The sequence below is a fragment of the Hyperolius riggenbachi genome, chromosome 3 (assembly GCF_040937935.1).
Source record: "Hyperolius riggenbachi isolate aHypRig1 chromosome 3, aHypRig1.pri, whole genome shotgun sequence".
Classification (NCBI taxonomy): Eukaryota; Metazoa; Chordata; class Amphibia; order Anura; family Hyperoliidae; genus Hyperolius; species Hyperolius riggenbachi.
In genome coordinates this window covers 288808467-288826222 of record NC_090648.1, presented here as the reverse complement: position 1 = coordinate 288826222, position 17756 = coordinate 288808467, and the positions used below count along the sequence as shown (strand labels likewise).

General features: G+C 43.8%; 1 protein-coding gene across 3 annotated transcripts in view; it reads right to left on the bottom strand.

Annotated features, from left to right (window-relative positions):
• The window catches only part of TFEC (transcription factor EC), a 200746-nt gene that overhangs the window by 1258 nt on the left and 181732 nt on the right, over positions 1 to 17756 (bottom strand). For all 3 annotated transcript variants that reach the window (XM_068272728.1, XM_068272726.1, XM_068272727.1), the window contains exons 6-7: positions 15993 to 16068; positions 6763 to 6910 (exon numbers count right to left, since the gene is read on the bottom strand). In XM_068272728.1, coding sequence (XP_068128829.1) covers positions 6763 to 6910; positions 15993 to 16068 — 224 coding nt within the window. The remainder of the gene's footprint in view (positions 1 to 6762; positions 6911 to 15992; positions 16069 to 17756) is intronic.

Genomic DNA, 17756 nt, shown 5'->3' with positions numbered 1-17756 from the left:
CCAGCGGGGCGCTGTGGCTGCTTTCTGCTCGGAAATAGACGGAAATACCCAACCTCCGTCGGGTCCGCTCTACTGCGCAGGTGCCGGAGACTTGCGCCTGCGCAGTAGAGTGGACCCGACGGCGATCGGGTATTTCCGCCTACTTCGGAGCAGACAGCCGTCAGAGCGCCTGCGCAGGAGCCAGGAAGGTAAATATTACGTCACGGCTGTACGGAGGGCTGCAGCGAGACCCCCGTGGGACAGAGGACGGCGTGGGAAGCCTCATTAGGATGCTGAGGCTTCCCCCACCCGAGGTGAGTACCCCCCAGGGGAACGTTTTGCCGTTACAGTTCCTCTTTAAGAAATCAAGAAGTGTTGCAACCCTTAACTAATTTATGTATGTTTGCCCCCAGAAAATCCAAACTGCTGTGATCCTGTTTTATTTATTTATTGTATTTATAAAGCGCCAACATATTATGCAGCGCTGGACATTAGTTAAAGTTACAGACAATATTTAGGGGTGGCATACAGCAATAAGACAATACAGGAATACATGCAAACCAGATCATGCAGCACAGTATGAGTACAAGGTAATGCTTATTCAGTCACTGGATGGGAGCATGGAGATTAGGCAAGTCGAGTTCACTCAAGAGCTCACTCAGATCCATAGGATGGGTGTACGGTAATGTAATGGAGGTGCAAGAACAGGTAGGAGGCATAAGGAGGAGGACCCTGCCTGAAGGCTTACAATTTAGAGGGAGAAGTAGGGACACAAAAGGTAGGGGACCAGAGTTTAGCTGCGGTTGTAGAGCACTCGTTGGGGGGGGAGGGGGTAGGCCAAAGTCTTGAAGATGTTGAATGAGGGGGAAACCCTAATGGGGGGAGGTAGGGAGCTCCATAGTGTTGGAGCAGCTCTTAAGAAGTCCTGGAGGTGTGCATGGGATTGTGTGATGCAGGGGGCAGTCAGGCAAAGTTCATTGGAGGAGCGGAGTGAGCGGCTAGGTGTGTACCTCTGAGTAAGATTGGAAATGTAGGTTGGGCAGGTTTTGTGGACAGATTTGTAGGCCAGGCACATTATCTTAAACCTGATTCTGGACTGGATAGGAAGCCAGTGGAGGGATTCACAGAGGGGAGCCATCGTAGTGGAGTGATGGGAGGAGTGGATAATTCTGGATGCTGCAATCATGATGTACAGCAGTAGGGCAATTCAGGTCATAGGGAGACCAGACAGAAGGGCAGTAGTCAAGGTGAGAAATTATGAGGGCATGGATGAGGAGTTTGGTGGTGACAGAGATCAGGAAAGGGCAGATCTTGCAGCTGTTACAGAGGTGGAAGTTGCAGGACTTTGTGAGGTTTTGGATGTGGGGGGGTGAAGGAGAGTGTGGAGTGCAGGATGTCACCCACACAGCGGGCTTAAGAGGTAGGGCGAATGGTATTGTGGTTAACAGTGACATTAACATCTGGGAAGGGCAGGGATGGCCAGGTTGGGAAGATCATAAATTTAGTGTTGTCCTGATTTTAGGAGTTTTAGGAACCTAGCGGTCATCCAGGAAGAGATGGCTGATAGGTAGGAGTAGACCTTGTCCATGGTAGTGGTGGATAGGTCAGGGGTGTGGAGGTAGATCTGGGTGTCATCTGTATACAGATGATAGTTAAAACCCATGGAGGAGATAACCTTGCCAATGGAGGATGTGTATAGGGAGAACAGTAGGGGGCCCAGGACCGAGCCTTGGGGGACTCCCACCGAGAGATGGTTGGGGTGGATGAGGACCCATTGAAGTAGGTTATGAAAAAGTGGTTGTAGAGGTAGAATGAGAGCCAGAGCAGGGCAAGGTCATGAATGCTTATGGACAGGAGGGACTGGAGGAGTAGGGGATAGTCCACTGTGTCAAAAGCTGCTGAAAGGTCAAGGAGGAGGAGAATGGAGTATTTGCCTTCAGCTTTAGCTAAGGCAAGGTCATTGACCACTGTGGTAAGAACTGTTTCGGTTGCGTGAGCAGGCCGAAATCCAGATTGCAGTGGGTCTAGCAGGGAGTTGGCACTGAGGTACTGGGTCAGGCATTTGTGAACCAAACGCTCAAGGAGTCTTGAGGCAAAGGGGAGGAGGGAGATAGGGTGGTAGTTGGAGGGTAGTGAGGGGTCGAGCGAGGGTTTCTTGAGCAGGGGAAGTACAGTGGCCTGCTTGAAGTCTGAGGGAAAGATGCCTGTGGATAGGGAGAAGTTAAACAGGGCTGTGAGGACTGGGGACAAATCCAGGAAGTGAGGATGGAGTAAGTCAGAAGGGACAGGATCAAGGGGAGAGGTAGTGGTGTGGGAAGTCTGCAGTAGGTGGTTGACTTCCTCAATGGTAGTAGGAGTGAAGGAGGTGAGGGGAGGATAGGGTGGAGAAGGAGCTGGATAGGAGGGGGTGGGAGGTGAGGACTGAAGGCTGGATATTTCCTGACAAATGGAGACAATTTTGTTGGTGAAGTGGGTGGCTAAATCCGTGACAGAGAGGGAGGAAATGGGGGGGGGAGGGTTTAAGCAGGGAGTTGAAAGTGGCAAAGAGATGACGGGGGTGAGATACTTGTGCTCCAATGAGCTTGGTGAAGTATTCCTGCTTTGAATCAGCAAGGGCAGTGTGTAAATGCAGCAGGTTAGTCTTGTACTGTAGGAAATCCTGGTTTAGTTGAGTTTACCTCTATTTCCATTCAGTGGCACATGTTACCCTCTGGGGGTTGTGAGTATGGGTGGTGTGCCAGGGCTGGGGGTTAGGGGGGCAGTTGTGGCTGAATATTGGGGGAGCAGCTTCCTCTAGGGCCGATGAGAGGGCTTGATGATATTGAGCTGCAACAAGATTAGGACAGGTTTGGGTGGTGAGAAAGGAGGAGAGGGCATGGAGGGGGTTGGCTAGGACACTAGGGTTGAGCTGACGTAGGTCTCACTGTCATCAACCAGGTTGGTGGGTGGGTGGTATTTTAGGGTTTGTTGAAGTTTAATGGGTATCTTTGTGTATTGAGAACTTAAATGCCCATATGAAAGTGTACATGAAGGGAAAAAAGGACCCCTAATGAGTATTTATGGGGGGCGAGCTTCTGGATCCTAATGAGACTTTCCCACCCTCCTCAGCCAGCCAGACCTAGCAAAGAGACCCCTGAACACTGCAGAGCCATATTTTCATGAGCCTGCCTGTGCAGGTGCATTTGCTGCTCTCCGACTTGAGTTCTATAGGACATAACCCAGCCTGATTGGGTCTACTCACGCCTGTGCAATAGGGAAAGCTTAAACTGTGCCTGCATGAGTTGGCTGCTGGAGAGGGGATCCAGAGCTGGGACCACTGGAGATCCACTTGTCTCTGCTTGTCGGGAGCCTTGCGCAGGCACAGGATCAGCTTCCCCTTCAGCTCCAGTGGAAATAGTGGAGACCGATTTGGTCCACTCTACTGCGCAGGTGCAAGCCATCTGAGCCTGCAGAGTAGAGTGGCCCTGATTGGATTCAGCTACTTCTGACAGGGCCTGAGCAAAGAGCTGCTAGTCCGCCTGTGCAGGTAGCATATGTAAATATTGTACCTCTGCAGTGTTTCGGGGGTTTTGTCATTGGATTACTCCATCTTCATCACCTTTGCCCCTGCCACAGAAATAGCTGTCTTTTGGTGAGACACCAGAGCTTCTGTAAATGGTTTCACTAACCATGTTCTGATGTTGAATTAAAGTTATTGCTAATCTCAGTTATGCCATGTAGTAGTATTAAACCTTCACTTTCCCTGCTACCTTTCTGACATTAAGCACACAAGAGGGTGGTTGGCTGGGTTATCTGTGATGTAATATTGTTCCTTTAGCCATTTCAGCCTGCGGGTATTTTTCACCTTATGCATCCGAGCAATGTTCACCTCCCATTCATTCACTATTAAAGTTATCACTAATTATCACAATGAATTAATCTATATCTTGTTTTTTCTGCCACCAATTAGGCTTTCTTTGGGTGGTACATTTTGCTAAGAATTATTTTTTTTCTAAATGCATTTTCAAAGGAATATTAAGAAAAAAATGGAAAAAAAATCATTATTGCTCAGTTTTCGGCCATTACAGCTTTAAAATAATACATGCTACCATAATTAAAACCTATGTATTTTATTTGCCCATTTGTCCCGGTTATTACACCATTTAAATTATGTCCCTATCACAATGCCGTCAATATTTTATTTGGAAATAAAGATGCATTTTTTAGTTTTGCGTCCATCACAATTTACAAGCTTAAAATTTAAAAAATGTTCATAATATACCCTTTTCACATGCGTGTTAAAAAAGTTCAGACCCTTAGGTAACTGATTATTTTTTTTTTTAATTGTAATTTTTTTTTTCATTAAGCATTTTATTTGAGTAATTTTTGGTGTGGGAGTTAACAGTTAATTTTAAATGTAATAATGTGTGTTTATTTCATTAAAAAAATGTATATAGATGTACTTTTACTATTTGGCCACAAGATGAACACAGTCCCCCAAAAATTTCTTAGTCCTGGAAGCGAGCACTCTCGCTCACAGGAAGCATAAGGAGGACGGGAAACTTTTTTTTATCAGAAAGACGATGGATTCGGATAAGAAGCCGTCGGTCTTTCTACTGGGTACTTAGATCAATGAATGCAATCAGGTACCTTCGCAAAACAGTTGTCCCTAGGTGGGTGTTGAGCTTCCCATGACTCTTCTTGTTTTGGCAGAGGTTGCAGATGGCATTGCTGGTATCAAGGCACACAAACAAAAAAAAGCCACACTGGTGAGCTTTGGAATGTCAACATTCTGGTGGTGGCAACAGCAGGCGTTGAAAGGCGTGTTGGCTGGCTAACCCCAGGTGTATCACTAAATGCACCATGTGTAAATAACTCCTCTAACATATCAAGTGGAGAAGCTGTGGTGCTAGTGGTAGTGGTAAGTTGTTGTGGGGTGTCCGAAGCTGAGCAGGAGGAGGACGTTGTGTCAAGGAGGTTCCGTGTGGAAGCTGTAGAAGATGTGGTGCGCTGTGTAAACCAGTCAACTACGTCCATCAGAATTTTGGGTGTTGAGGGTATGTGCCCGCTGAACACTGTGCATTCTTCCAGGGCTGCAGGAAATCACAGCAGTACAACCTCAATGACACTTGCAGGGTAGCCTGCATCTGCCTCTCATTTTTTTTGTGCCTGCAACAAGTGAAAAGTAATGCAGTGGAGGTGCTACTATGCCTGTAACTGAATGTGGCAACAACAATAGCAGTAGTGTACACAGCTCTGGTTGTCAGTGAGCTGTGTAGTGTCATACACTGAGATACGCATCAGTTCAAACACAATACAGTGATAAACACAGATGCCCTGGAGCAGTAGTGGTAAAACTGTGCTTGTATGTTATGTGGCACACAATTCAATATCACTAGAAGTGGGCACATGTGTGAGCCAGTGCCAGTAAACTCTGTCTGTGCACTCAGACAGACACTGAGAATATACAGCAGGTGAGGTCAAACACAATACAGTGATAACACAGGCCCTGGAGCAGAATTGATAGTGCTCTGCTTGTGTGCTGTTATGTAGGCACACAAATATCACTAGAAGTGGGCACAGGTATGAGCCAGTTTAAAACACAATTTAATGATAATAACAGAGGCCGTGGAGCACTATTGTGCTTGTGTCTATTTGCAGAGAAAGAGATGATCGGCACTAGATGCTAAATGGCAGCCTCTGATGGGGTTCCTGTGGATACACCACTGTGCCTCCGGACAAATAATTCCAACAGCAAACAGTAGATGCAAAAATCCCACACTTTATTTCATCCCCAGAGACCAGGTCTCTGAGGAAGCAAGCATAGCTTGTGAAATGGCTGTCAGACCTGCCTTGTTGGTGCATGTGTTTGTTTTGATGGGGATGAAATAAAGTGTGGAATTTTTGCAACACCTTTGGTGCCCGAATCCTGCTTCTCTACAGTTTGTTGTGCTTGTGTCTATTGTGACACACAATTGTAGTGGGCACTGGGCACAATGGTGGGTGTCTGTGGGCTGTGGAGTGTCGCATGCACAAAAACAGCAGAAGGATGAAGTAGCCCGTAGCCCTCAGAAGGGCTGTTTGGGGTGATTAAACAGCAATTAGCCAGTGAGGATCAAAATAAACAAGCCTAGCTAACACTTTCCCTATCTCCAACAAGCTCTCTCCCTTCCTCTCACTTTTCCAGCCAAAGACAGACTGGAACATGGCAGGCACTGTGGCATTTTTATAGGGAGAAGGGTTCCGTGGGGGAGTGCAGGCTGATTGGTTGCCATATGCCTGCTGACTGCGATGTAAAGGTTCAAAGTTTAGCCCAATGTTGATGTATGACAGCGGGTCGAATAGCGCCATGTGCTCGCCACTCACGGCAACTGCAAATACCCAATCTTTGCTGAATAGTGCTCGCCAGTTAATCATTCGGGCCATCTCTACTACTAAAGTATTGCCTAATGCCTATATTTATAATGAAAACAACGTGAACAGAAATTGTTTAATATTTTAGTACACACACAAGAAAAACACAGACCACTGACTATATCATGGCCTTCAGCATTAGGAGTATGCCATTGAACAAAGATTCTCTTAAAATTTTAGAAAATACTATGTATGGCAAGTTTTCACATCATAATCCTTTTTACATGAAATCATTTGAGAATATATTAACAGAAGTGATCTTTCTAAAAGGTTAAGCACATTTTAAAGCTACAAATGGCACCAGTGGGCGATAGGAATAATAAATAAATTATCACCTGATAGAATTGATGGGGACAATTTTTAGAAACCTCTTTTTCCTATTTAACCAACCTGAATACGAAGCAGCAATCTCCTGTTGGCCTGTTCTAATTTTTTCTGCCTGTGTTCTAATTCTCTGCCTTTCTGTTGTTCTTTCTGAAGCCACTTGATGTATTCCACTGAAGCCTTTAAAATAGTTCCTTTGTTCCAGCGCATATCACTGCAAAATGGAGAAATAACCTTTTCACAATTGTGCACATCAGCAGAATTTCTAAGAACTTACAAAATCTTATATAAACCTGAAATAATGATTTACATGACGATTATTCACTGTTAGATATTATGGCTTCTGAATGGAAATTTTAATAGAATAGTTAAGAAGTCCTTATATAGTAAAAATTGATCCTGGAATGAAAATATGTGTCAAAAGAAACTAATAGAGAGACTTTTTTGTGAGAGTGCTAAATGTATTATGATTCCACCATTACAGTTTTTATATTTTAAGTGAAAATTGCTTTTATTATTAACTCTCAGATTAAAATCTATGTGCAGTACTTATACATTAATGGAGAAGAAAATGTACATTGCTGAGGACTTTAGATTACATTTTAAAGATCAGTTCAAGCATAATATCCTTTCTATGTGGCTCCTTGCGGGAAGGAGAGATGGTTTCATTGTTCAAAGTAAAATAAACTAAGTTATGAATAGTGATTGTTATTCAAATTGTTACATTATACAAAAGCATAATCTCCTACGAGGAACAAATAAGACATTTTTTGTATATTTTTTTTTTCACTAGGAATTACCAAATCTATTTAGTTAAGCATTATATCATCTATAAAATAACAAATACTCAAAAAACATCTCAGAAAATGGAATATCTGTTTCACTAAGAGGAATAAAAAGCAAACAGAAATGAGTGTAAAATGGATACTGGTGCACAGTAAGACATAAAAGATACAGAAAGAGTACTTTAGCGTTGTTAGTAAAGAATGTAAATTTACACAATCAAGTAACATTTTTCTACAGTAGACTAAACAACAGAAATAATTTCCAAGATTAGCAATCCATACACAAAACATGGTTTCTACACAGCATTTTGTTTTGTCTGTTTCTTATTGCTTTAATCTTGTTTAGACAATAGAAAAAAAACCCTTTGAGATAAACTATGGAAGGGGTATGGCCTGAATGAGTACAAATATATTTGTTATAAAAATACAAAACTTTATTAAACACTTGCATAAAGGTATCTATAAAAAGATATATGACAGCAGATGTCCCCAAGACCCTTGCCACACCCAAACCCACCAAACCCAAACCCCACTATCCACTAAACCTGTATATCTGGTGTGTGGACCATGTGCACATGGATCAAACATTAAGAGCTGCGCAGCCCAAAAACACCAACAAAAGTCCAGCCTGACACATACAGGATTAAAGAAAGATCCAGCAATTGCACTGTAGTTTCATGCAGGGAAAGGTATTGATGTGGAGAAATAGGATATGGGTGTCCTCAACTCCCAGCCCAAACCGCACAGATGAATTTCATGAACGTCATGTAGCCATGTGCAGTGACACAAGATTGTAATAGTTGTCCAACAGCTGTCACTTGTCAAGCAAGCTCAACACCTCCTAGTACATAGTCCATGCATGTAACATCAGCGCCTGCATACCTGAAAGCCCATCCGTGTTGCATACAAGAGTCCAAGTTGAGCAGCATGAGTATGGAAACAAAAGTCCATGTAGTTGCAACTCATGATGAAGCAAGAGCATAGGCATAAGCATATACCAGTTCATTGCAGATAGGCAAAGCCAGTTTAGACAATATTTTGGCATTTTTCTTCCTATGCAGCACATGTGGCCATGCACAATAAAAACATGTACTGAAGAGAATTCTCAGAACACACTGCTGTATTAGTGCATACGTTGGACATTCAAACAGTGCAGTCTATACAGTGTGTTGTTTAAATTAGAACAGGAATGCATTTAATGGGAACAAGACCTTCTCAAGGTTTATTTTAAAGACAAACTAAATTCTGATAACCTATTTATAGCAAAAAATATAGGAGCTACTAGTGGGCATTAGTTGTGTAGCTTTACCTGCCGGAGTGCCTCTATTCTAAAGAAATAGGATTGCAGAACTTACCAGCAGTTAACCAGTGGCTGCACAAGAACAACAACACTGCAAATCTAAACTATTTAAGTTTTAATGCCGGTTAACCTCTTGAGGACCCTGGGCTTAAACCCCCCTAGTGACCAGGCTATTTCCCCCCCCCCCCCCAACAGAGCTTTCTGCTGGTGGTGTCTGATCGCTCCCCCAATGTTTATATTTATTTTATTATTTTTATAATAAATTTGACCATTTCGTTATTATTTTTTCTTCTTTGCCTCCCTCCCTCCCCTAGCCAGCCTATGACAGCGATCGGCTGTCATAGGCTTCAGCCTATGAGAGCGATTGCTCTCCTGCCTCCCAGAGTGGATAGCTGTGTCACACAACTGTCCCCAGTACAGCGCTGCCATAGATCACAGCTCTGTACTAAGTAAATAGACAGTGGTTTCGCTGTCTAACAGTCTCCTAGCGGCAATCGCCGCTGGGTGACTGATGGCAGAGCAGAGCTCCGTCATTCATGGGGAGATGCGATGCTGGATCACCTGAAAAACCCCGCCCCAGGACTTGATGCCAATTTGGCATAAGGCGGTCCTGGGGCTGCCGCCGCGATCATGCCCATCGACGTGACGCAGTCGTAGAGCAGTTAAGCACAACCCGTGTTGGAACCATGATTTTAAAGAAAAAAAAAGGTGCTCACAGCAAGTTGGAACACTAGCAGCATTAAAAACAACTAGGTTGCAAAATTATGCGGTTGCAATAAGGCTTCACCTTATGGGGAAAGGGTCTAATACACAATGCTTTTGTAGGCAATCCTGTAAGCTAATGTCCCCTTTCTGCAATCACATAATTTTGCAGCCTAGTTGTTTTAATTGCTGCTAGTGTTCCAGGTTGCTTTGAGTGTCTTGAGTGCAGACGATTACTGATTGTTTACCTAGGTATCTCTGGCAACATGAACAATGAACAGTACATAGGTAACACAGATAGGGCCCAATAGGGGTCCAATTCACCTTTTTTCCTAAAGGGGCCCATACACCTAACGATTTTCCTGCTGATATACAGCAGATTCAATCACTGTGATCGAATCTGCTGTGAAATCGTTGCGCAAACGCTGACAGAACGATCGATTTCTGTCCAAAATCAATCGATCGGTCCGTGCGGAAGATTTTGCTCGATCGCCGGCGGGTCGGGAGTGCGTCGATAGCGTGTTCAATTGCCCGACGACTGCCGCTAGCGGCAATACATTACCTGCTCCGCCGGCGTGTATCCCCTCTGTCCCCGCTGCTCCTTCTCCGCTGGGTTCCGAGTTCCGGCTGGCTTCACTTACTTCCTGTCCCGACAGAAAGTTTAAACAGTAGAGCGCCCTCTACTGTTTAAACTTTCCCGGACAGAAAGAAGTGAAGCCAGCCGGAACCCGGAGCCCAGCAGGAGAAGTAGCAGCAGGGACAGAGGGGGACTCACGCTGGCCGGAGCAGGTAATGTATAGCTGGCGGGGGGCGGCGACAGCGGCAGCTCCACAGATTGTGATCGGTTTCATGCTGAAATCGATTCACAATCTGTTTGCAGTAAAGGCAGCCATACGATCCCTCTCTGATTAGATTCAATCAGAGAGGGACCTATCTGTTGGTCGATCTGATGGCAAATCGACCCGTGTATGGCCAATATTTTCTTGTTTGCTGGTAGCTTCAAATGTATTTTATTGATAAGCTGTGAAAATATCACTTGGGAGAAAACATGAAAGTGAATTGGATCAGGTCCATTGTGCTAATTGTGCTAATTGTGCTAATTGTGCAACGCACACTACATAACTGGCATAAGTACCAATAGCACACAGCAATTTTACTAACATTTACTAAAATTTTGTAAACATGCCCCATTGAATCTTACATTAATCTGTTGTTTCTTGTGTTTAAATGCATAAGTTGCTAAAAAAAAAAAAGAGTTTTTGGATGTCAATGGTAATTAGTTAAAGTGAATTCTCTATTTCAATTATCAGTGGACAGTGATGGCTCGAACCCTCGATTTTAACTTTCGCAAAAGTTTGGTTTGCGTGAACTCTCGCAAACCGCAATAGTCTTGAATGGGGAGGTGAACTTTGAAAACTAGAAACATTTATGCTGGCCACAAAAGTGATGGAAAAGATGTTTCAAGGGGTCTAATACCTGGAGGGGGGCATGGTGGGGTGGGATACACGCCAACAGTCCTGGGGAAAAATCCAGATTTGACGCACAGCAGAAAGGGCAGAAATCACACTGCATGCTAAATTGGAGGCCTAAAGTGCTTTAAAACATCTTGCATGTGTATACATCAATCAGGGAGTGTAATTAGTGTACAGCTTCACACTGACACACAAAACTCACTGTGTAACGTAACGCAAACAGCTGTTTGTGTAGTGATGGCCATCCTGGATTGGTGCGCACCATGGCGAGAGTGCAGGCGATAGCGGTTTTCAAGCCCATATGGTCGCCGGGATGAGGTAGCTCAATGACAGAACAACAGTGACTGTCCAGCTGAACGAATTTGGTCTGTCCACAATGAAGCAATGTTCTTATTATCTTGGGTGTGCCCCCCCTAGACACTCATATAGCCGGCGGTCATTTCTTCATTGTGATACGCAAGCCCCTTCACTGCGGCAAGGCAACGATCACGAAGGGGAATTGACACATGTACATGCCTTTTGTTTTGTTGTTGCTGCTGCAGTGCAGCCAGAAAAAATAGGCAGGCATGTACACACACCAGAAAAAAATATTATAGCAGCCACTGCTAGCAGCGGCCTTAAAAATTCAGGAATCCAGCTGGAGTCCTGGACCCTGTTGGTGGTGGCAGAGAAGGCAGTTAAGCGGCCTGCAGGCAGAGATGCTGTGTGGGGAACAGGGACCGACTTAGTCTTGGGGCAGGCAGTCACACAGTGTGCAGGCAGAGATGCTGTGTGTGGGAACTGACTTAGTCTTCGGGCAGGCCTGACCATGCTTTGCAGACCACATGGTCAGATGGACCCTTGACCCAACGCTGTGTGCCAGAGATGACACCACTTGCCTTTCAACATCACGGTACAGTTTGGGTTTCACCTTTTTTGAGAAATAATTGCGGCCTGCTATCTTCCACTGCGGTGTACGGCTTTGCTTTTGTGTGCTGTTTTTCCTCAGGTGGTCATCCCATTGCACTTTGTGCTTTGTCATCATGTGCCTTCGTAAGGAAGTTGTCCCTACGTGGGTCTTGGTCTTTCCACTGATCATTTTTGGTGGCAGAGAGTACAGATGGCATTGCTCTCATCTGAGGCAGACACACATAAAATTTCCACACCGCTGTGCCCTGGGATGATGGCACTTTGGTGGTGGCGGCCGACTGAGTGTTAAGTGGGGTGCCAGAATCAGAGCAGGAGGAGGAAGATATGTCACAGTTCTGTGTGGAAGCTGAGGAAGATGAGGTGTTCTGTGTTAAATAGTCCACTACGTCCTGACAATCTTGGGGGTTGATGGCATGTGCCTTCTGAACACTGTACTTTGGTCCAGGGCCGCACAAAATCACGACAGCACGACCTCAAACAGACAGAACAGGTGCAGTGACTGGTATATAACACTGCGTGCTTCTGTCACGCAGCTGCAGTAAACATGAACAGATATGCAGTGATTGGTATTACAAATGTGCAGTTGTCACACACACAGGTACCGTGAACAGGTGCAGTGACTGGTATATAACACTGCGTGCTTATGTCACGCAGGTGCAGTAAACATGTACAGTTATGCAGTGATTGGTATTACAAATGTGCAGCTGTCACACACACAGATACTGTGAACAGGTACAGTGACTGGTACAGTATATAACACTGCGTGCTTCTGTCACGCAACTTCAGTAAACATGAACAGGTATGCAGTGATTGGTATTACAAATGTGCAGCTGCCTATCACACACGTGCAGTGAAAAGGTAGGCACTGAATGTGCTGGGCCTGGCAGTGGCACAGTAGGAAATAGCAAGGGGCCAAGGGCTAGCTGCGACTGACTGACAGGGCTGTATATGCAAGTGTCAGTGGGACACACAAAAATAAAAATAGATCACAAGAACAACATTAGCTCTTAAAAGAGCTGTTGAGGGGTGCTTTTAAGCAATAAGTATCAGCAAGGAGAAAGCTAACAAGCCTAACAAGAGCCTAACTAAGCTTTCCCTAGGTCTCTGCAGCAACTCTCCCTTCTCTAATTACTGCAGCCAGGCGAGTGTGGGAAATGGCCGACGCTGCCTGCCTTTTATAAGGGGGGGGGGGCTCCAGGAGGGAGTGTAGCCTGATTGGCTAACATGTGTCTGCTGACTGGGATGTAGAGGGTCAAAGTTGAGCTGAATGATGTAGTATGTGGGGCGGGTCGAACTCGCATATAGTTCGCGGTTCACCGTGAACGCAAACCACCGAAGTTCACGTAAATCGGTTCGCCGGTGAACCGCTCGGGCCATCTCTATCAGTGTATGACCAACTCCATCTAATGATAGTACTCACCTCTAAAAATCATCTGAAGTGTAGTAATATGTCCAACAGACATTTGGTAAAAGAGGCAGGATGCATTTCTTTCCATTCCACCCAGGTACACACCAGGTTTTCAGTGGAGCAGGAGGAAGCTCTGTATTAAAATTTACATACAGGCACCAGCACAGGTGGAGTCTGAGGGCCCATTTTCACTAGAGCGAATATGCATGCGGTTTCTGCATGCAGATTCACATAACCAATATAAATCAATGCACCTTTTTCCACTTGACAGAAATTCTGTGCTGTGGACTGTGCAGAAAAAATCTGAGTCATCAGAATTCACACCCCGCAAGGCTAATGTGCAATTTGCCTGTAATGTATTTAATAGGAAATTTGCATGCGTTTTTGTTATGCGAATTTTCCATGCGAATTTGTGTACCCTTTTGCTTAAAATCAATGTAAAAACACATAGGCACTGACATGGTTAAATTCGCATACTTACAAACAGATGCAAATTTTTATGCGTTTTCGCGTTAAAATTCACAAACGAATTTGCATCCGCATGCAAATTCATTTTTGTGTTTTTGGCAACGGAATCGCACCACACTAGTGGAAAGGGGCCCTGAAGGAAGATGATGTGCATGGAGCACGTATGCTGCTAACCTCCTGACAAGTGTGTTTAGAGGCATTGCTGAGAGCCAAACCATACTGTAGACTGCTGATTTGGTCTCTGAGGAAGCAAGCGCTGTAGCTTGTAATACAGCTGTCAGACCAGCTAAACTGGGTGCTTGTATCTGTCTATAGTGGGGATGAAATAAGGGGTGAATCTGCAACTTAGCTGGTGCCCGACTCTTCTTCTCTGTTTGGGACTGCTGATTTGGATGGTTTTGGCCTAAGGAACTGGACTGTATTGCATAAGTTGGACTTTACTAATGCTAAGGACTTAAAAGCTGAATGCAAGCCTTCCGTTTCCTTTTCAATGCATGCTGTAGAAAAGCTGTTTGATGCAGTACTTTTACTTAACGTGCAGCGTTAGACACAAACGCAACGTGTGCACTGTGAACTGGGTATTGATTTTTCATTGCAGTGAGTTATTCTGCGTTAAATGTTGTTTTAACGTGCGACTTTAACGTCCCACTGTGAACTTAACCTCATTCTAAAATGTTTTCACACTTGCTAAGTATAGTTACACTGCTTTGAGCAATAAACATTATACCAACATGTATTGCATACAGTATAATGTGTATTGCTCAAAGCAGTGTAACTATACTTAGCAAGTGTGAAAACATTTTAGAATGAGGTTAAGTTCACAGTGGGACGTTAAAGTCGCACGTTAAAACAACATTTAACGCAGAATAACTCACTGCAATGAAAGATCAATACCCAGTTCACAGTGCACACGTTGTGTTTGTGTCTAACGCTGCACGTTAAGTAAAAGTACTGCATGCTGTGCGTTATACACGTTATTAGCTGCGTTAGACTGTTTGCACATGCTCAGTAATGACTTGGAAACATACTTTTCATTGCCTGTATTTTTTACTGTATCTGCTGTATGCAACTGTAACACTGCGTTGCGACTTTTTGGGCACGTTGCGTTGTAAGTTTTGCGTTGCGACTTTAACGTCACATCAAAACGCAACGTCCCACTGTGAATCTAGCCTGAAAGTTTTTGAAGCAGTAAGGAAAAGTAACTGAACCATTGTGCTAATTATATGTAGAAAACAATAAATATATATGATATTAATTTTATAACAAGTATCAGTAATTGAAGTAATATAAACAAATACCACAGAAAAACATATGTGTCAGACCGGCTAAACTGGGTGCTTGTATCTGTCTATGGCGAGGATGAAATAAGGGGTGAATCTGCAACTCAGCTGGTGCCCGGCTCTTCTTCTCTGTTTGGGACTGCTGATTTGGATGGTTTTGGCCTAAGGAACTGGACTGTATTGCATAAGTTGGACTTTACTAATGTAAGGACTCAAAAGCTGAATGTAAGCCTTTCGTTTCCTTTTTAATTTATGCTGTAGAAAAGCTGTTCGATTCACTGTTGCCAATAAACTGACTTTTGTTTTATGAAGCTGTGCACTGCGTGCTGGCTGTGACCCCTCTAAACATATATATATATATACACCAACATGTATTGAATACAGTATAATGTGTATTGCTCAAATCAGTGTGACTATACATAGCAAGTGTGAAAACATTTTAGAATGAGGCTAAGTTCACAGTGGGACGTTAAAGTCGCACGTTAAAACAACATTTAATGCAGAAAAACGCACTGCAATGAAAAATCAATACCCCGTTCACAGTGCACACGTTGCGTTGGTGTCTAACGCTGCACGTTAAGTAAAAGTACTGCATGCAGTGCGTTATATACATTATTAGCTGCGTTAGACTGTTTACACATGCTCAATAATGACTTGGAAGCATACTTCCTGTATGTATATTTCCTGTACGTATGTGCCTGTATTTTCTACTGTATCTGCTGTATGCGACGGTAATGCTGCCTTGCGACTTTTTGGGCGTGATGCGCTGTAAGTTTGTGTTGCGACTTTAACGTAGCATTAAAGCGCAACGTCCCACTGTGAATCTAGCCTGAACGTTTTTGAAGCAGTAAGGAAAAGTAACTGAACCATTGTGCTAATTATATGTAGAAAACAATAAATATATATGATATTAATTTTATAACAAGTATCTGTAATTGAAGTAATATAAACAAATACTACAGAAAAACTCACGGATCATTTGACTTCGGGATCAGTGTTCCAAGTTCTTTAATCCTGTAGTTAATATTATACCGTCGACGCCGTTCAACTATTTAAAAAAAAAAAAAGATTTTTATGATGGTTTATTAGAAGCATCAGGAGTACAAATAATTTTTGAAATATTTAATGGACTATTGAAAGAATGGCTCCTAAAATGAGGTCTAATATTCTAGGCCATAAAAATAACTAGCAAAATTCTGTCCGTTTGGGTAGAGAGAGTACTGCAATGATTTAGAGCATCTGTTGTTAGTGAAGCTGGAGCCATAATAGGAACATAAACCGAGAAGTTTGTGGACAAAAGTTAATGTCTGTTGTCAGAGTATTCACTGGACATCTTAAAGGAAACCTTAAGTAATATATGGATGTGGCCATGTTTATTTAATTTTAAACAATACTAGTTGCCTGGCAGCCCTGCTAATTCACTGCCTGTAATAATTTAAGCCATACACCCTGAACAAGCATGCAAATCAGATGTCTCTGACAAGATTAGCTGCATGCTTGTTTATGTGTGTTATTCGATCAGCAGGCTAGCCAGGCAACTGGTATAGTTTAAAAGGAAATAAATATGGTAGCCTCCATATATCACCTACCAGGGGCAAAACTACTACAAATCCTGGGGCCCCTCAGCAAAACTTTGATGGGGCCCCCAAATGTTCATACCCTTGTCTACTACCGGTGACCCTCACAGCCTGGGGGTGGAGCGTCTTGCAAGGGTCATAAAACAAGTGTGGACATCATAATCTTCACTCTAGAGACCAGCTGATAAGATAATTGCCTAGAGCAGCAGATTTATGGCAGGGCGCTTTGAGGGGAAAAAAAAGTTTATTTTTCCTGTCCTTAGAGACTGAAAACTTAGGGAACGGAGATAAAAAGTTCTAATGAAAGCCTCTACTGCTCAGCCTCAAATAAGGAATCTACAAACCTTTTGTCTACAACACTTTGTATGGCATTCTCTAATGTTAGTGTTATCTCGGGATCTAGAGTGTGTCTGTGTGACTCCCCTAGTGCTGGCTGTCTTTTCCTCCTCTCTCTGGATAGTGTAATTGTTAAGGGCTCTGCCTCTGGCACAGGCAACCTGGGTCTAAATCTCTGCTTCTTTCTACTCAGTAAGCCAGCACCTATTCTGTAGGAGACCTTGGGCAAGACTCCCTAACACTGCTACTGCCTACTGAGCGAGTCAGCACTGAGTCCGCCAGGAGAAAAGTAATTATAAATGTTCCTTGTTTCTCTCTACTTTGCAGCCCCCAATCTTACCCTTACAATTGAATCACCCAATCTTGTTATTAGTAGCCCTAGCCTATAGCTGTCAATACATGCATTCATTTTTACAGACAGATTCTTTCAAAATGATCGAATATGGCGATTATCAACCACCACATCGATCAGAATTTCAATCAATCCATGGCAAAAATGTACCAAAAGTACAATCAAGCAGTACATTTTTACAATTGGACACAGTGGTATAGTGGCGGTAGATCGGCGGCTCTTAGTATTGCACTGAACCACTACTGTAATACGATTATTTTCTGGTGAAAAGCTGCCGCATTGCAAATATTTTCATGGAAAGGGAGCGGGGGGGTTAGCAATAACAAGTGTAGCCACAAAAACACCTGGTCTGAAGGATGGACCCCTCTATCAGAGGGAGGGAAGTAGTAATTGGGGGCTCCCTTACAGCTTTAGGCCCCACTGCGGTCGCAGTGGCTGCTCCCCTATAGTTATGTCTTTGCCTCCCGTATC